The sequence below is a fragment of the Pteronotus mesoamericanus genome, unplaced genomic scaffold, assembly GCF_021234165.1.
Source record: "Pteronotus mesoamericanus isolate MK-2021 breed Mesoamerican mustached bat unplaced genomic scaffold, CSHL_Meso_final contig_182, whole genome shotgun sequence".
In the NCBI taxonomy this organism is placed as follows: domain Eukaryota; kingdom Metazoa; phylum Chordata; class Mammalia; order Chiroptera; family Mormoopidae; genus Pteronotus; species Pteronotus mesoamericanus.
In genome coordinates, this window is record NW_026555078.1 from 13,429,588 (window position 1) to 13,449,371 (window position 19,784).

General features: G+C 35.8%; 1 protein-coding gene across 1 annotated transcript in view; it reads left to right on the forward strand.

Annotated features, from left to right (window-relative positions):
* Positions 1–19,784, forward strand: part of DIO2 (iodothyronine deiodinase 2) — a 222,778-nt gene that overhangs the window by 160,346 nt on the left and 42,648 nt on the right. The window contains 1 exon segment of the mRNA XM_054567191.1: positions 4,149–4,242. Within this exon segment, the coding sequence (XP_054423166.1) occupies positions 4,149–4,242 (94 nt within the window).

Here is a 19,784-nt window from a genome sequence, read left to right on the forward strand (position 1 = left end):
AATAATCACATAGAATAAATCCCTTATTCTAGTACTTTTTTGTTTATTGACATACTGTGGTTAGCTTCAATACTGACAACTGCTTCATTAATACTGAGACTAGGGGGCTTAAAAACATTTATTTCTCACAGTTCTGGAGCCTGGAAAGTCTAAAATTAGGGGGCTTAAGACACAGGTAGATTCAGGGTCTTGTAGGGGCCTGCTTCCTGGTTCATAGGCAGCTCTCCTCTTCCTCTAGTCTTCAGGATAAGTGCACTAATCCTATTATAGAGATTCCACCCCCACAATTTTATCCAAACCTCATTATCTCTCAGTGTCCTCCCTTCCCAGTTCCATCCATCACATTGGGAATTAGGCTTCAATGTACAAATTAGGGATGAAGAAAGGAGAGAACAAATATTCAATCTATAACAACAACTAATAATTTTCTTTTAAAAAAATCCCTTAATATTATATAAACTTAAAGGACAAAGAGCTCAGCATCCTCTCTTGATATACATTCAATTCTGTGCCATTACAGAAACCAATTTGAACATTTGGTCACTTTGTAGCTTTCTTCAATGGGATGCATATTCCCAAGGGTAATTTCACAGTGAACATTAAATAGTGATGATATGATATGAGTCAGTACATACACTCACACTCAGGATTTTAAAAGTGTTAAAGCATAATTTATTTACAATGGAAAAACATTTCTGAAGCAAAAGGTAGAAATTCACTTATTTTCCTTTCTTGATCCATATTCTAATTTGAGACAGCATGGCTCTGTGACTCACTGGGCTTAATCCCCCTGTTTATGACATATTTCAATGCCCACACATTTTTAGTTCTCATGACTTTATTTTGTTCATATGTTTGAATCAATTATGTTACCTATTCATCAGTGTATTAGACAAGTGTGTACCACTTTATCCTTCAGTGTCTCTCATTATAAGATTTTTGGCCCCCTACCTCAGCTGCTTGGTGGAATTTAAATCACAAAATGGAGCAGAAAGGAAGAAATCAGGATGCATGCATTTTATGAGAAAGATTATTCATTAGAGGAGATCTGAAAAAAATATATGACAACAATGAGAACAAAGATACAACAATGGCTGTCTTAGTGGGTGGTTCCCTTGAGGAAAAGGCCTTCATAACCACAGAGATGTAATGGAGAAAAAGAAACCATACAAAGGTTAGCCAACGTAGTTAGCATTTGCTGGACAGATCCTGCTTTTCCCCAGTTTGAATTGGTAATTTTAAAAATTTAAAACATTGAACAAATAAAACTTTCTTTTAAATATTTATGTCAGGACTTATGACCTATCTCTTAATATTTCCTGCTGAAATAAACCAAATTAACAATAACAAAAAAAGGCATAACAGTTTTTAGATTCATTCAACCACTTACCAGCATATTCTCATTATATAAATAAAAAATACCTTGAATAGAATATGTTTAAAGTAGATGAAATGTTCTCTAGGAGTAAAGACCCACTAAGAATCAAGCACTGTGCTAGGCAACTTCCTTTCATTAACTCATGTGGTCTTCCCAACAGTCTTGAGATACCTCCTTTATGTTCATTTTACATGTGAATGAATTTAAGCTCACAGAGGCTAAGTAAATCACAGTTTTCAAATAGGGAACTAGGACTTGAACCCACTTTTCTCTCATTCGAAAGGGTGTCTAAGTTATTCTCTATAATGTTTTTAAAGGGCTACATGAGGTTTAGTATAGTAATTTTTAAGGTATAGTAATATGAGGAGATTATATGCAGCTACTAAAGAACATAATTTAGAAGAGTAATAACTTAGGTAAGTATTTAAGGCATCAAATGATAGGTTAATTTATAAAACAATATATAAAGTATAATTCGTTTTATTTACATTTACATAAATCTATGAAAAATATAAATATACATGTTAAAATGTTAATGATGACTACCTAGGTTGAATTATTATGGAAGATTTTAATTTTTTCCTCAATTTTTCTGAAGTTCCCATTTATACAATAAACATATGTCACTTTGTGGTCTAAATAAATAATTAAAAATATTAAGATTGCAAATTAAAAAAATGTTTTCCAATTTAAAATCAACAAATCACACAAGGAATCAAATCCTTTGGCATTTTTTCAGCTCACCTTTTCCAACCTTTTTCTAGTTTGGACTATATGTTATAATATACATATTTTCATTTTTTAGCTCAATTATTGTGTCCATGACTTGTATAAGATTTCCAAATTAACCACGAAGAACACTCATTCATTCCTTAAAAATGTTTGAAGCTGCCTGACATAAAGGCAACAGGAGGAATGAGCTGAGGTCTCTTTTCTCTAAGAAAACTGACAGTCTAATTTTTTAAAAAAGATAATTATAGGTATTGTTCTGCTAATCATTATACCCTTTGAGGCAGTCTGCAAACACTGTGCTTCTTGCTTGTACTTAAGACTTTTCCCCCTTGTATCACTATTGTTGGGATTGTAAAACATCTCAAAAATTGGTGGGTACATTCCATGTAATGGTACTAGAGTCCCTCCAAAAACACTGGTTTTAAATTAAAAAATATTTTAAATATGCCATAGATACCATGTATTCTATTCATATTCCACGAACTAGAAACATAAATATATTTCTCCATATCCCAAAGCAGCTGCAATTCTAGATTCCATGTCCACATTCCTAATAGGAAATTGAAACTGGAGAATTGGAGGGCAGACTTCCAAAGTACAGAGCAGAGTCTCATACCTTGACCTCTTATCAGTCAGTCTCTAACCTCCCCCTTGCCTCACACAGACAGTGGGGTCAAGCTGGAGGGGAAATTGCCTCTCTCTTCTTCTACAATATCTTTCCCTCCTTGTCATTCTTTAAATCAATTTTTTGTTATTTTATTTTCTTCATTAGATTCCCCATACGAGTGAAATTATGTGATATTTGACTTTTTCTGACTGGCTTATTTCTCTTAGTATAATGCTTTCCAGGTCCATCCATGTTGTCACAAAGGGTAAGATTTTCTTCTTTTTTACAGCTGAGTAGTGTTCCATTGTGTAATAGACCATAACTTTTGCATCCATTAATCAACTGATGGGCACTTGGGCTGCTTCTGAATCTTGACAATTGTAAATAATGCTGCAATGAACATAGGGGTTCATATATTCTTTTGAATTAGTGTTTTGGGTGTCTTCAAATATATTCCCAGAAGTGGAATTGCAGTTCTATTTTCAGTTTTTGAGGTAACTCCATACTGTTTTCCACAGTGGCTGCGAATGAAATTTTGTCCATTGGCTTTTTAAGAGGGTGCCTGTTTCTCTAGCCAATCCTCCTGGACAGATTGAAACCTCTGTGTTTTTCACAGCTAGATGTAATGTGGGTACCTCCTCCCGACTCTGGTGCTCTGGGCTGGGGAGCCCAGCTTGAGGTTTGGACCCCACGCCCCTTGTGGGCAACCACATGCATCTGAGTTATCCTTCCACCCATGGGAGTGAGGCCAACCCTTTTCACGTCTCTGCCCTTCCTACCAGTCTTACTGCAGCTATTTCTGTAAATTTTTGGTTATAAGACTTCTCTTTGACTAGTCTTCATTTGGTTATTCAGGATGATTGTTCTATAATTTAGTTGTAATCTAGTGTGGTACTGGGAAGAGGCAAGTGCAGCTTCCACCTACTCTGCTGCCATCTTAGATTTCTCTCTAAATCAATTTTTAACTGTAATATGTAAAAATTATGTTTTCGTGTTTAGTTATGCATTATGTTTTGCCCTCTCTTCCTTGCCACAGCCCCCTTCCTCAACCCCAGTTAAGATTACCCTGGACACCTGGGCTAGATCTCAACATTTGGCAAAACATGGCAGCAATAAACTAAGAACTCATTCTATTTAAATAACCAATGGATTCAGAGCCTTTCATTTTTTCACTGTAGGAATAGAATCAGGGAAGCCTTCTCCTCTCAGCTCTACATTCTATGTTTCAGGGATCAGATGTGGAGACTAGTTGTAATATTATTCAGGTACCTTGTCTAGTATCTAGTCCAGAATCTTTGAGGACTTGCTACCTTAGTGAGGTGTTCAGTCTGACATCCCTCTAGGGTTTGTTTCTGTTCCTTATTGGTGGCTGTTGATTTGACCATCACCAGAAATCAACTTGGTTACTGGGCGACTTTTAAATCCTTCCAGCACTGTGTTTTCAAGAGTGGTGCTTCGAGGTGTATCTTCCAACAGACTCTGGATGGAAACAGAGCTCACTTGCTTGGACTCTTCTACATCTCAGGTAGGGACAGAAGCATAAAGGTGATCATGAAGCACTGGTAAGCACAAGCTTTGCATATTGCAGTAGGGAGATGAGGAAACCTGTCTATTTGTTTTAGATTCTTCTCCTTAAAAGGCCAGTGTATTTATAAACAAAGATTACAAAGAGTATATGCAGTTTTTCCCTAAGAAACACCCTTAATTATGACTACCTTCATAACTATTATGAAGTAGATATCTTTTATACAGCTTATTCTCTATTAGTTCATTTAGTCCTCACAACTGTATGAGTTAAGTACTGTTATTATCACCTTCTCCATTTTGTAGATGAGAAAACGGGATCAGGATTCCTAGCCTAGGGCTAGACAGCTAATAAATGGTGTTGTCAGATTTGGAATTTAGGCAATGAGGCTCCATTGCCTTATACTGACTTTGGTTAGCTAAGATATGTTTCTAGTAAGCTGCAATACTGATGGGCCTGTTTTTTAACAGCAGCAGCACTGAACCAAACATGTTGTTAAACCACAGATGTCATCTGGGGAGAGGATACTGAGTTGAAAGGCAGAGAGGTCTGCCTTTGCTAAAGGCTCATGCAAAATGCACCCATCACTTGAAAGTCATAGGCAAAGAGAAAGTTGTGTCATTCAGGAGATTGTCAGCTAAGTCTCTGGGTTTGAATAAAACCATCAAAATTTGAAGTAAGACCACCCAAAATCAAGCCCGAGGTGGCCATGTCTTTCAGATTATGCTAATAGACTTGGACTGAGATTATAAACTTTCTGCAAATGCCAGGCATCAGACCAGTGTTTAACATTTTGCCCTACCATTTATTAGCTGGGTGACTTTATTTATTTAGTTTTTCTAATTTGCTTTAAATGTTAGTCTTATGTAACTATACTGCTTAAAATCCTTCAATCTCTCCTAATTGCTTGGTGAGTAAAATCTAAACTCTTGAACATGGCTGACAAGTACATGCAAAATCTTGTCCTTGCCTCTTCCCAAGAGAGGTTATTTCAGACCATGTTCAAGCAGAGTCTGCCACTTTCTTCTTTGTACAATACTCCATTTTCAGTCCATACCCAGTGCCTAGCTCAGTGTCAAATATGTAACAGATTTTTAATTAATGTTTACCAAAATAAAATGACATGAAGATTAGGAACAGACTTGGAAATGGTTTTCACGTGGGGAGTGGGAAGAGAAAGCAGAGCCAGGAAAAAAGTGAGAAATGGTGATAAAACAAAGAGAGAATAGCTATTAAAATTACAGAAGACAATGATAGGCATTGGAATAATTAAAGAAGAAAGACAAAGGTGCTGAGTAATGAAATCAGTTTGTTTTTGGTTTTCAAAGAAGAGGAGAAACTTAAATATAGCAGAAGAATCAAAGAAGAAGAAGACAGAAAAGATATTTCCTTTGGGTCATTAGGAATTCATTAGTAACTTTTGAGAGAAGAGTTTTAAGAAATTAGTGGGTGGGAGGGAGAAGCCATTTGATAAATATTGAGAAATGTATGGCAAGAGGCTGAGGCAAGAAGTACTTTTGAGAATTTTTTTCTCTTTCATTTATTTTCTTTATTTTTTTCATTTTTTTAATTTAATTTTAATTTATTTTTTCAAATACATTTGTCTCTATCTCCCCCCCCCCCCCGCCACCACTTTCCTTAAGGAAGAGCAATATCATGGAGTTCATGTGAGAAGTTGGAGGGTAGAAGAGAGGTGAATGGTGTCCTCAAATAAGGAATACTAAAACCATCACCCTTTCCACTTAATTTGGGAAAGTTAAGAAATGTGGTGATATAATGACATATTACACATTCCTTTCCACATGAACTACTTCTGAATCTTGGAGAGATTGTTAAGGTAAATGTTGGGTGTGGAAGGAACTGGATGTAGATTTTAAAAAAAGCTCAGCCTAAAAAAAAGTTTTATGTGAGCCAAACTGATGACACTTTTTTGGGAAGCAAAATCTCAATCAATTGAGAAAATGCTTCTGAGAATGACAGTTTTGCAGCTTATTTTCTTTCTTTTTCTTTCTTTCTTTCTTTCTTTCTTTCTTTCTTTCTTTCTTTCTTTCTTTCTTTCTTTCTTTCTTTCTTTCTTTCTTTCTTTCTTTCTCTCTTTCTAACTTTTTTTAGAATTGAAGGAAGAAGAGTTAGGGTGGTTATATCAAATCCAATGGTAGTAGATTAGGGAGGCAGGAGAAAGCAAAGTGGGGAAATCTCTAAGAGTGGATTAAAAGTAAAATGGAGACACATCTTTTACAGGGGTGGGTACAGGATAGTAAACATTTACGGTATATCAAGATGGCTTGTGGACAACAAGACAACAGTGTGATCTGTGCTCTGATGCCAGTGGTTGTGCCTTGGAGGGGTCTGGAAAAGAAGATTACTCTCACATTTCAAAGATATCTTATCTTAGATGCACAAAGACAATAGACAATTTCAAAAGTAAAGATTGACCTTTGTCAAGGAAACTACTGGCCTAGGACATGACTACCCACCATGACCTGCTTTTAGTTAGGAATTTCTATGTTCAGATCGCCCCATGTGGTTACTTTAGGTCTCTGAGTTTGTAAGACCACCATGTGGGCCTCCCCTGAACTTGTCAGGTTTACTATGTGGTCCCTTTTTCATCTATATGGGTCTGCCTGGGGAAAAGTGATATATACACAGACACATGTCGAACACAGAGAGAAACCTTAGTATATAAGTTAGTTACTTTTTCAATTTTTCAAGGTATTTGTGCAGATTGTTAAAGTAATGCACATTCATTATCTTATAATATGGTCTTATGGAAAGAAGAAAAAATCACATTTAATTCTTCTGCCCAGAGAAAACTATAAGCATATCCACACTATGTGTGTATGTATACAATAAATATGCCTATTGCATAAATTTCAGCATCCTAATTCAAAGTTTTAAAGATTAGATAGGAGTGTAGTGGGTATTTCTTTTTTATTGTGGAGTACATTTGCTGTTAAACAGGTTAGAACTGCTTATAACTGTATTTCCCCCTGCCGTGGAAGCTCTCAACGTATTTCTATATTTAATGATTATGCTGTTTGAATGTAGTGTAACAACACTGAGGAATTTATGATAAAGGTTTCTGAATAGCAAGCTAGGGGTGGAGGCTTAAAGATCCCAAAAGAGATGCTCAATCAATAATATGTTGTAAAAATTCTACAGAATAAATAATTCAGGTTTTCCTCTTCTACCAAAACAAACCATCTCAGCAGTACTTGGTGGACCTTTGATATACTGAATGCTACCCTCCATGATGCCATAGCTGATTTATAACCAGGCCAAAGACTTTTGGATGTGATTATAACAGGAGTGTCCTAAAACCTGGGAGAGGCTGTTCTTATGGTCCTTGGAACTGGCACAGGAAGTGAAGCTGCTGGGACAAAAGCTGTTGCCATTTCTTGCCATATTTCTAGTTGACTGCTACAGGAAAACTTGGACTCTGACCTTAAAGAGTCTCAACAGGTTAGAAGAAGAAAAAAAGCAATGCTGTTACATTTTGTTGGTGTCTCATGAAAATTATAGCTTCAAGGCATCACCTTTTAGTGTTGTTTTGAGACCTCCATGTCACCCACAGGGGAGATGACACTGGCCTGACTTCTAATGCTGGCTACACTTGGATACTGTTTTTCTCTGCCTTTTACAATGTTCTTTACATGACATGCCAGAAAAATAATAATTCTGTGAACCTTTTTACCCCTGATAAGTGCTTGCACAATGAATTTAATTAAATTCCCCTTTATCTCTTATGCTGAAAACAAGGAATTAACAATATCCATTAAAATAACTATTACATTCACATCAAATGGATTTCAACACATGACTAAAGTGATATGAAGGAAGTCATAATCATGTGAGGCCCAATATGGTGTATAAATTTTCAACCTTTTGAAACCCCAAGTTATTTTAATCTCCAAATGTAATTATCATAAATGTCAGTCAAACTTTTTTGAGGCTTCTTTCTGTTGAACAAAAAAAAAAGAAAAGAAAAGAAAAAAATACAACAAAAAACAAATGAGACTGTGAAGTCTTCAAGCTTTACAAACTTGCAATTAACTCTTCCAAGACCAGTGGGCTCTCAGGCTCAGAAGAAAGAAGGCATTTCTAAGTGTGTCATGTAGTCTGAAATATGTATAGTTTGCAGAAGCAATGACCAATTCTGATCAATGGGTTATAGCATTCCTTGAATTGGAATTGGTTGGCTGATGATGCCACTAAGTTTTTAACAATAGATACAGATTCTGATTTTTGCTACACATTTATAAAAATGACTATCTAATAATCGCTATATGATAATATCCATTTTTCTGTAATAGATAAAGTTGTCCCTCTCCTAGGCACCTTCAACAAGTAGCATTCCAGAACCACATTTCTGGAGACAAAAAGTAAATAAAGGTAGTGATCATCTCACCTGTAATATCAAGGGGCATATTTATCAAAACTAAATGCTATTTCTCAGGTAAAATGTGTCCAACGAAGGTTAAGAAAACATACTTTTTCCTGAAGTTTCAATTGAGGCACTGGATTAAGAGATGATTGTTAACAAAAGAGACACCTTTATTTTAGTTTATTCTTTACTACCATTTCCAGTAATACTTTTTACCCACATTTCACATTCTAAAGCACTCCTAAAAAATAATGTTTCAGGCTCTCCTTCTAAAGGACACATGACCACCTGTTTTGCAGGTCCCATCTCCCTTCTGACAACTGTTACACAGCCCAAATTTCAGTTAGAACGAAAACAAGTAACTCACAAACATGAGCCCAGAAAGTATCCATTAACCTGTTAGATATTTAGAATTAGCCTTCTGTACCAGAAGAGTGGCCTTGTTAAAACCCTCCTCACAACACTTCTACTTCATCACATCAACCTAGAGCTCCATCTTTATTCATTTTTCCTTGATTATTTTTATTGCCTTATCTATTTGCTCCTTGTCCCTTCTCTATTGCTGGTAAGGTCTGAAAGCCTGTCCTATTGAACCTGCTGCTACCCTATTCTTGGCTTTGAACAAATGCTATTTCATTGCCCTATTAACCACAGCTGTGTAAGCATCTATCAGTCTCTTTTATTGCAGTATAATTTCTATGTATGAAAGTAATTTGCCCTCAGTGTCTGTTGATGATTTCCATTGTTTGTATTGACACATCACTCAACTCTCAACCCTTGGCTCTTGTCTGCCCTCTCTTTCTTTTCCTCCCACTGGAGCAATTTTAGCTTTTATTCTAAAACACTACTTTAACATTAATGAAACAAAAGTGGCCTTGCTCTTCAGTGACCAAAAGGGTGCATAAAGAGACTGGCTTGCCAAATCTTAAAAAATGTGTCAGTTTGACACCTCCTTCTGAGATATCATTATCATCTGTATTTGTGGATTGCCATGCCAACAGTATTATTACCCTTAAGAGTGCCAAGGACTTTAATGGGAACTCAAGACTGGAAACTGTCTTTGGATTCTGCTACAGAGAGAGCAAGCAGTCCCAGTGATGCTACTGTAGATGAGGATTGATCTCAACAAAAGGTCTTTGGAGCAGAAGCAATTCTGACCTTAGACCCAGCTGTAAACATTGAATATATCATGGTTGTCCCTGTTGGTGATAAGATTTTGATGAAGGTCCAGAAGCATAGGAGACAAGATAAGGAAGAATATCTGTTGCATATCTTGAAGTGTGTTAAATTTCTGCATTTCACAAATGAGTCCAAAGACGTTAAGTAAGTCATCCAATGTTATTCCGCCAGGAAGTGGCAGAATCAGGATTCAAACTCTTTCTGTTATATGTGTCTCTGGAGTGGAGCTTGGGGTAGCCCAGCCTCTCTGGGCAGACACCAAATCAGGGCATTGTGACAGCAGAGATGTACAAGTAATTCCTGTGGACACACTAACATTTGGACTAGATAGGGCTATAGATTTGTAAAGTAGACTAGTGAGCTGGGGACAGGCAGCCTGAGTTGGCTCATTTGGAGCAATTGTTCAGCAGTTGTGAGGTGAATCTTGAGTCACCCATAGCATCTGAAAATAGTGCCTACAGCCTCAGGTCAAACCAGACAAAAGGCTCTATGTCTTTTGTGTCATTAGCAATATCTGTTTGGTGTGTGTGTGTTTATGTGTATACTCGGGGTTGCCATTAATAAGATTAGCCTGATCCTAACTCACTTTGCATAAACTTAAAATGTATCTCTGCCAAGTGTATGAAAAAGTAGTTTATCAGAGCTCCATTATGCACTTGTTAATAAATATGTATTAAACTTAAACTTCACAATATTAAGTGCCAGTTTTGAAGACTCTGCCTTCAGATGTAATCTGAAATCTGACTATTTTCCACCACCTCCGCTGTCACTGCCCTGATCTCTGGCCCAGGTTATACTAAGAACTTCTTAACAATTTTCCATGTCCTCCTATGTCCTGTTTCTACCTAGCATCAGAATGTGCCCTCTAAAACATAAATTAGACCACATATGTCCCTTGTCAAAGCCTCCCTATGGGCTTTCTTCACACTTGCATGTTGTGCAACCCAATGCAAAGTCTAAACTCTGCCTACCTTTAGACCCATGTCTTTCTTCTCTGCCCTTACTCCCCCCTCCTCTAGCCACACTGGCTCCTTGCAGCTTTCCATGCACATCAAACATTCTTACACAGCAGATTCTTTGCACTTGCTGTTCCCCTGACTTAAATACTCTTCCCTCCACAGCTTGCTCTCATTCATATTTACTCAGGTCAGAAAGGGTTTCCCTGAGGACCCTACCCTCTCCCTACCCCACCTCATCCATTTACTTTCTATCCCTGGCTCTGAGTGATTTTTCTTCATAGCATATGACACTAATTGACATCATATTGCAGATCTACTTCTGTTTTGTTTCCTTTGGTTTGCTTTATTGTATTTCTCTCCCTTTAGAATATAAGCTCTGAGAGAAGAGAGATCATTTTTAGCTTGTTCCCCACTCGCTTTCCTGCACCTAAAGTGTCAGACACATAACAGTTTTTCAATAAATATATCTTTAATAGATTAATAAATAAATGCAAGTTGTTAACAGCTTTAAAAATAAAAGATCCACATTTGTTTTGTATCTCTGCCAAGTTCATGAAACAGTAGTTTATCAGAGCTCCATTATGGACTTGTTAATAAATATGTATTAAACTTAAACTAGGTGCTGGGACTACAGACACAAATAAGACAGCCTGTACTTGAGGAACTCTCACTGGAGGGGGAGAGAGATAGTTCAGTATTATGACAAAAAGAATCAAAGTGACTGCAGAAGTCAGGGGAAGGTTCCTTACCTGGTCAAGGGAGAAGAGAAGATTCAAATGGGAGAAAGACAATTAGAATTTCTAAAGCTTTCTGGAAGAAGAGGTAGCTCAGCTGAGTGCTAAAGGATTCTTAGTATCTATCTAAAAGAGAATGTAGAAAAGGTTGAGTAAAGCAGGAGGAGGGGCTACACATGTGTATAGAGCAAGAGCAGAGGGGACTTTTTAGGCACTTTTGACAATCCAATGTGGAGTCACTATCAGCCATGACAGTTATGTCAAATGCTGTGTCAAGACTGAGGTAAAGGAGTGTAGCAGAATGTGATGAGATTGCTCTTAGGAGAGACCCAGAACACCCCAAACGCCAAGTCTGGACATTTGGATAAGAATCCCATCCGGATACCAATGTGAGTGGGACTGCCACCCCTGGAGAGCTATACGAACTTGGAGCTCTGACCGCCCATTGCTACAGCTTGGCTGTACAACGCATCACGTTCAGAGCCCTGCCAAACTTCCACTCCACCACATGTGTGCCTCCACGACAGCCACTAGGCTTCAGACCAACCATCGTCCACCTCTCTAACTGCTGACACCTCTAGTGACCCAGACTTCCCACTGACACTTGCTCTGCTCATTTCTATCATGTAATCTCTCCTTCTCTGTATGTAACCCGTGTGTGACTCTACTGGTTCATTGGGAGGTATTCCCTAATAAACCAGACGTCATGGAAAGACACAAACATGTGTGAGTGACCCATTTTGGGGATGCTCCCTTGCTCGTGACAACATGAGAATGCAGAGAGACATACACACACACACACACACACACACACACAGACATACACAGAAGCAGAGAGACACAGAGAGAAAGGAAGACAGAGGAAGACAGGGAGAGAGATTGACATTAGAGGCCTGTGCTTTGTCCCATTCATTTTCAAATGAAAAAGGAATGAGAGTAGCAAGAGGTGGTTGGTGTTTTAAGATGAACATAGACAGGTAGCAGGATTCTTGGTGAAATTAACAAGAGAAAAACTCTGTTTTCAAAAAGCTTTAAAGAACTTTATATTTACTGAAATTTTTTGGAAATGCTTCTTGGTTCTATATGAAGTTCAGAGGTGAAAACTTGGCCATTATAGATTTTTCTAGTGTTTGAGGGAGACATTAGTGAAGCACTTTGTTTACTCTAGATGTAATTACATTTTGGGATTTTAAATAAAGAAATATGTCTTTTGTTATTAATCTGAGATTATGTATATATAATAATCAAGTTCTCAATGGCTCCAAAATTTCAGCTGAGTCCCAGAAATTTTGGCTCAGAACATTAAGACAAGCCTCTCTTGATATAAAAAATGACATAGATCTTTAAAACCAACTTTCTGTGTGCTCTGTATTAATATAAAAGTTTCATCTTAAAGTCCGCCCCCTACCCCTGCCACAACCAGAGCAGACATTATTGTACTCCATGAATGTACCTTGTAATGAAGGCTGAGTGGGCCTTAGGGCATTTGAATTTGTGATTTCAGAGCCTCTAAGTATTTTGCCACGATGCTCAGACAACTAAATGATTTCCCCAGGGTTTCTTTTCTACCAGTGGAGGGGCTCAACATGAATAATCTATGGACAAATGCTGGCTCTTTTGGGTGAATTTTTTAGAATCCTGTTGGAACTTGTGCACTCCCAGAGTTGAACTCAAGCCTGCTGAACTGGCCTAAAATATTACTGTTGACCCTTCCAAAAAGATCATATTATGTAGCAAAATCTCAGACATTTTTATTACATCCAGTTGGAAAAACAAAAAACAAAAAACCTAGCTCACTGAAGAAAACTTCACTGGGTTGAGTACAGTTTTTTAAACTTCTGGGGAGAAAGCTCTTACAGTCTTTCCAGATACTTATTCCCTAAGAGTTGATCGTGACCAAAACGCACAAAACTGTTTTCTGGCATGACTGATAATTACACAAGCAGATGTATCACTTAATGCTTTGATCTTAATGGTAGTAAATTGAATAGTGTTGAGCCTTGTCAATATTTAAGGGGAGGGCTACAAAGCATTTTAAAGGTCTGCAGCAATAAACCTTACTTTTTAATACAGTATAGCTGAAGCATGACCTGGAGTACGTTGGTTGTCCAAGAAGGCTCTCTGGGTTGTCCAGAAGTTTATTCATGAAGCCATTATCCCTGATATCAATTTTTTAAAAATGATAGTAATAAATAATGGTAATTTTTAATTCAAAAAATTTGGGCAAAATAATACTTGGTGTTTAAGAAATAAATATGTTTAAGAAACACAGATCCTAATCCAAAGATTCAACTATCATATTTATGCAAGCAGCCTCCTTCAACATCATCATAAAAGTTTTTCATATTTGGATCTGTTCTTAGTCCTATATTTCCACCTGTTTACTAGAAATACCAGACTTGCTGCATGAAGAGAAAACTTATTTTCCCTTCTCCTCTAGGCCAACTACTGCTTCCCAACTCTGCTGGGAAACCTAAGAAATAATGACACTGTCAGTGCACAACAGACATAAATGAGGCAACATCTTTGACTCTACAATTTTCTTCATCTCCAAAACCTGTTAAGTTATTTTTGTGTCATTTTCTCCATAAAGTGCTTCTTGACTCTACTTTTTCCTCTTCATTCTCATGAATGATTCAAGTTCTCATTAAATTATATGGGATTTGGAGCACAAGAGCACTCCTAAAAAATCTTGTGTCCCTCTCTTCTTTATCTCTCCTGAATATTGCTAAAATTACAAGCTTCCTTAAATCTTCTTTTGTCCTGACACTTTGTCATAGAATTCAAACTCTGTGCCTGGCTTTAATTGTCCTCCACTGTTCCTTGATAGAAATATCTGCTTGTCCCCATTTCTACTGTGCTCATATCAAGCATTACATTTGGGCTCTCTTCTGCTCTCTGTACACATCATGCTCACTCTATAAGGAAACTTAGCAAGAGTGCTGAACTGGGATTCAAGAAGTCTTGGTCCTAGTCTACTTCTGCCCTGGACTTCAAGTCAAATATGAATCAAAAGAAAGCTGCTAGAGCAATATCATTTTCATGCAGAGTAAATGCAAAGGCAAAAAGAATTGAGATTTTGAGAAATACTGACAATGATGAAAGGCTAAATTCATCTAGAAGGTAAAGCATTCTTAATTTGCAAGCCCATTATTACCTCAAAATTATTAATGAAAATTTTACAAAAATGCAAGGAGAAATATATATTGGGTTGGCCAAAAAGTTCATTTGGTTTTTTCCATAAGATGGCTGTAGTAGCACTAAGTTGTCTTTAACTTCATTCAAAACAACTTTTTTTAGATTGTATTGTGACAGCTGTCATATCAGCAAGCATTAAAAAAAATAAAAATTGGTGAATTTTTGTATAGCCATTTTAATACTGAAAAATGAAAGAAGATAGGCAACATTTTCAGCATATTATGCTTTATACTTTCAATAAAGGCAAAAATGCAACTGAAGTGCAAAAAAAAAAAAAAAGATTTGAGCAGTGTATGAAGAAGGCGCTGTGACTGATCAAACCTGTCAAAAGTGGTTTGTGCTGGGGATTTCTCACTGGATAATGCTTCATGGTTGGGTAGACCAGCTGAAATTGATAGTGATCAAATTGAGACATTAATTGAGAACAATTAACATTATACCATGTGGGAGAGAGCTGGCATACTCAAAATAAACAAAGCAATAAGGTTATTGGTGAAAATAAAAAATGTGTTTTTTATTTTATGGGAAAAACAATATAGACTTTTTGGCCAACCCAATACTAAACACCATTAATTTTGGTGATATATTTCTTAGTTTTTCATAGTACAAGTTAACTAAGACATTTTTATACAGAAGATTTGAACACTAAATTCTTGTTAAAATTTACCTGTATGAAACATTATATCCAACAATTGGGTATAAAACATTCTTTTCAAGGACCTATAAAACATTATGAAAAGTGATCATGCATTGACCATGTGTTGAAAATGAACCATAAGTTAACTGCAATAAATTTAAAAAGATTGATAGCAAAAATATCACATTATCTGACTACAATGCCATTAAGTTACAGATCATTAGCACCCTATAAAAGAAACACAACATTGAAAATTAAAATGTATGTTACTAAATATACTCATGGATCAAAGTATAAGTCATAAATATATAAAATACTTGAATTTAATAATAATGAAAATCTTACTGTCAAACTTTGTTATGTGGATAAAGTAGTGTTAGAGAAAATTATTAGCCTTAAAGAAGGCTCAAAATTAATGAAATAAGCTTCTTAAGAATTCATTTTAAAAGGTTAGAACAGCAAAATCATGCTGAAAAGTAGAAGAAAACAGTAAGAACAGAAAATAATAAAACAAAAAATAAGGAATGATAGTAAAAATCAATAAAACTTGAAGTTGGTTCTTTGAAAAATACTGATTAATTAGATAAAACTCTGACAACATTAATCAAGAAAAATTTGTTGGAAATCATAAATAAACAACACGTGTTATGTGCCTTGGAGTCATCTCTGACTCCGGGTGACCCTATGAATGAGCAATGTCTACAATATCCTGTCCTCACCAGCCCTGCTCAGCACCTGTAGACTCCTGTCTATGGCTGCTTTCATGGAGTCAATCCAGCTCCTCTTTTCTCTTCCTCTTTTCCTGCTGCTTTCCACTTCCCTAGCATAACTGTCTTTTCCAAAGACCTCTACTTTCTCATGATGTACCTGAATGAAGGAGGACAACTAAAGTTCTGCTATTTTTGCTCCGGTGATGTTTCAGGCTTAATTTGCCCTAAGACCTACTTGTTCAATTTTCTGGTAGTACAGGATATCCATAGAGCTCTCCTGCAACACCCGTGTCTTAAATAAATCATTTTTTTTCATATCAGCCTTCGTCACTGTCCAGCTTTTGCATCCATACATATTAATTTGAATACGAGAGTGTGGATGATTTTAGCCTTGGTCTCTAATGACACATCTTTGCTCTTGGTGATCTTTCCTAATTCTTCCATGCTGTCCTTCTGAGTATCAACCTTCTCTTGATTTCTTGGCTACAACCTCTATTTGGATTGATGACAGAATTAAGGTAAGCAAAATCTTTAAAAATTTTGATGTTCTTATTGTCTGTGTTTTTGTATTTCTTTGTAGTCATGATTTTTGTCATTTTGATGTTCAGATGCAGTCTTGCTTTTTGATATTAGAAATGAAAAAGGAGACAGGTGTTATGCAAATTAACAGGATACTATAAATAAGCTGTGCCAAAATATTTGAAAACCTAGGTAAAATAAATAAATTATAGAAAAATACAACTTGTGAAAACTGACCAAAAAAGAAATATAATATATGACTAATTATATAATCGTTAGGAAAGTTGAGTTAGATTATAAAAATCTTTCCACAAAGGAAGCACCAAGCTCTTATCTTTATAGATGGGAAAGTCACACTAAATTTTTAATGAAAAGATAATTTTAAACTTACACAAACTCTTGAAGAGGACAAAAATTCAATTTCCAGCTCACCTAATAAGGCTAATATTATCTTGATACAGAGTACCAGGCAAGACTATTAAAAAGCACCAGGACAATCTCATTATTACACATGGACACAAAAATAATAGCAATTTAAATCAAGTGATACATTAAGGAGATAATCATGACCAAGATGGGCTTACTCAATGATAGTCTAATATCAAATAAATTATTTCAGTAACAGGTTAGAGAAAATATCAAAGGTCAAATTACTGAATAGGTATAAAAAGCTTTCGGTGGAACTGAATATACATTTAAAATTAAAAACTCTTAACAAACTGTCAATAATAAAAACTTTTCCTAACCTAATATAAGGATCTATAAAAATCTATAGTAAGCATCATATTTAACTGTGAAATCTTTTTTTTAAAGATTTTATTTCTTTATTTTTAGAGAGAAGAAGAGAGGGAGAAATAAAAGGAGAGAAACATTAATGTGTGGTTGCTTCTCGCTCGCCCCCCACTGTGGACCTGGCCAACAACCCAGGCATGAACCCTGACTAGGAATCGAACTGGTGACCCTTTGGTTCACAGGCCAGTCAGTGCTCAATCCACTGAGCCACACCAGCCAGGGCTTAACTGTGAAATTTTGAAAGCATTCCCTTTACCTCAGGAGAAAGTAAAAAATTGTTTTCATAGAAAATTTTAAAAATTCTATAGAAATTTTATTATAATTAATATGAATTGAGCAACATTGCTAGATCAAAAGTCAATAAGTTTATTGTTAAGTATAATAAAAAATCCTAATAATGTTCTTAGATAGGAAGACTCAATAGTGTAAAGTCGTCAGTTTTCTCCAAGTTGATTTATAGTTAAAAGGAATCCCCTACAAAACCTCACTGAGATTTCTTATGTTGCTTTGTTTTTATGGAATTTAATAAGCTGGTTCTAAAATGGATGTGGTAGAGTAAATGTCCAAGGAATTACAACCCCATACTTCTGAAGAGAAAAGCCAGAATATGTGTGTATGAGGTTGCCTTGCTCTGCTACATGTTAAGGCTAAAAAAAGCCATTAACAATTAAGAAAATATTATACATATGCAGAGGTAGACTCATTGACAAATGGAATAGATAATCCTCAGATACTCTCATGCATATATGGGAACAATATACTAAGTGATAATATTTTATATCAGTGATTACTATATGAAAATGATAAAATAAATTTAATCACTACCATATACCATAAACAAGTATCAGTTCAAGGCTGAATAAAGGCTTTTTTTTTAAATTTATAAATCATGTTTATTCTATTACAGTTGTCTCAGTTTGTACCCCTTCATCCTGCTCCACCCACCCCACCCCCACCCCTCACTCCCACAGTCAATTCCCATTCTGTTGTCCATGTCTATGGGTCATTCATACATGTTCTTTGTCTAGTCCCTTCCCCTTCTTTCCACCATTGTCCTCTTCCCCCATCCCCTCCGGTCACTTTCAGTCTGCTCCATGTCTCTGTGCCTGTGGTTTATTTTGTTCATTAGTTTATTTTGTTGAGTAGAGTCCACTTATAGGTGAGATCATATGGAATTTGTCTTTCATCAACTGGCTTATTTCACTTAGCTTAATATTCTCCAGTTCCATCCATGTTGTCACAAAAGGTAGGAGTTCCATCTCTCTCTTTCTTTCTTAAATTCAGGTTGATTTTTTTATTTTTTAAATGTCAAACTTAATTATAAAATATTAAAAAAAATTTAAAACCATTATAAAGTCTCAGCAATTAAACCAACATGACACCGGGACAGAAATAATCAATTAGATCAATGAAACATAATGAACATTCTAGAGACAAATGTATATATCTATCTAACAATGTACCATATGATTAAACTGATATTTCAAATCAATGGGTAAAATAAGGCTTATTCAACAAATAAGGTGCATGGACCACTATTATAGTTGAAATGAAACAACTATAGAGCCCTATTTCACACATTATACAAGAAATATTCAGGTGAGTTAAAAATCAATATGGAGAATCTAAAGAGTTTTAGAAGAAAATAGAACTAATATTTTTCATCACCTGAAGTAAAATATTCAAACCCAGAAGCTATAAAGTAAATATTGACAATATGACTATATTAAACATTTAACTGTATAGTAATATACATACTAAAAAAAGTTAAAAGAGAAGGAATAGAATAGAAAAGTATTTGCAACACATCTAAAACATAGTTAATAGCTTGTTTTTGTTTGTTTCTTTGTTTTTAGGGAAAAAAGTTCTACAAACCTTTAATCAATAAATGGATAAAGAATACAAAAAAGTCATTTAAAGCTTTTTAAAAACTATATTAATAGGCAAGAAATATACTAAAACAGGTTTAGCTTCAACAAATAGTAAAGAAACAAAATAACATCATTGTCACAATCAGATTAATGAGTATTAAAAATATTGGTAATATCAAGTATTGGCAACTCTGAAAGAAACTGGGTGTTCATAGAAACATTTTCTGCATCTTAAAGCAGTCCCTTTAGCATATTTTGCAGTGCTGGTTTGGTGGAGGTGTATTCTTATAGCCTTCTTTTGTCTGGGAAACTCCTTATTTCACCTTCCATTTTAATTGAGGGCGTTGCTGGGTGGAGCAGTCTTGGTTGCAGGCCTTTGCTTTTCATGACTTGGAATGTTGCTTGCCATTCCCTTCTGGCTTGCAACATTTCTGTTGAGAAGTCAGATGCTAGCAGAATTGGGGCTCCCTTATATGTTACTACCTCTTTCTCCCTTGCTTGCTTTAGGATTCTCTGTTTGTCTTTCATATTTGCCATTTTAATGATGATGTGTCTTGGA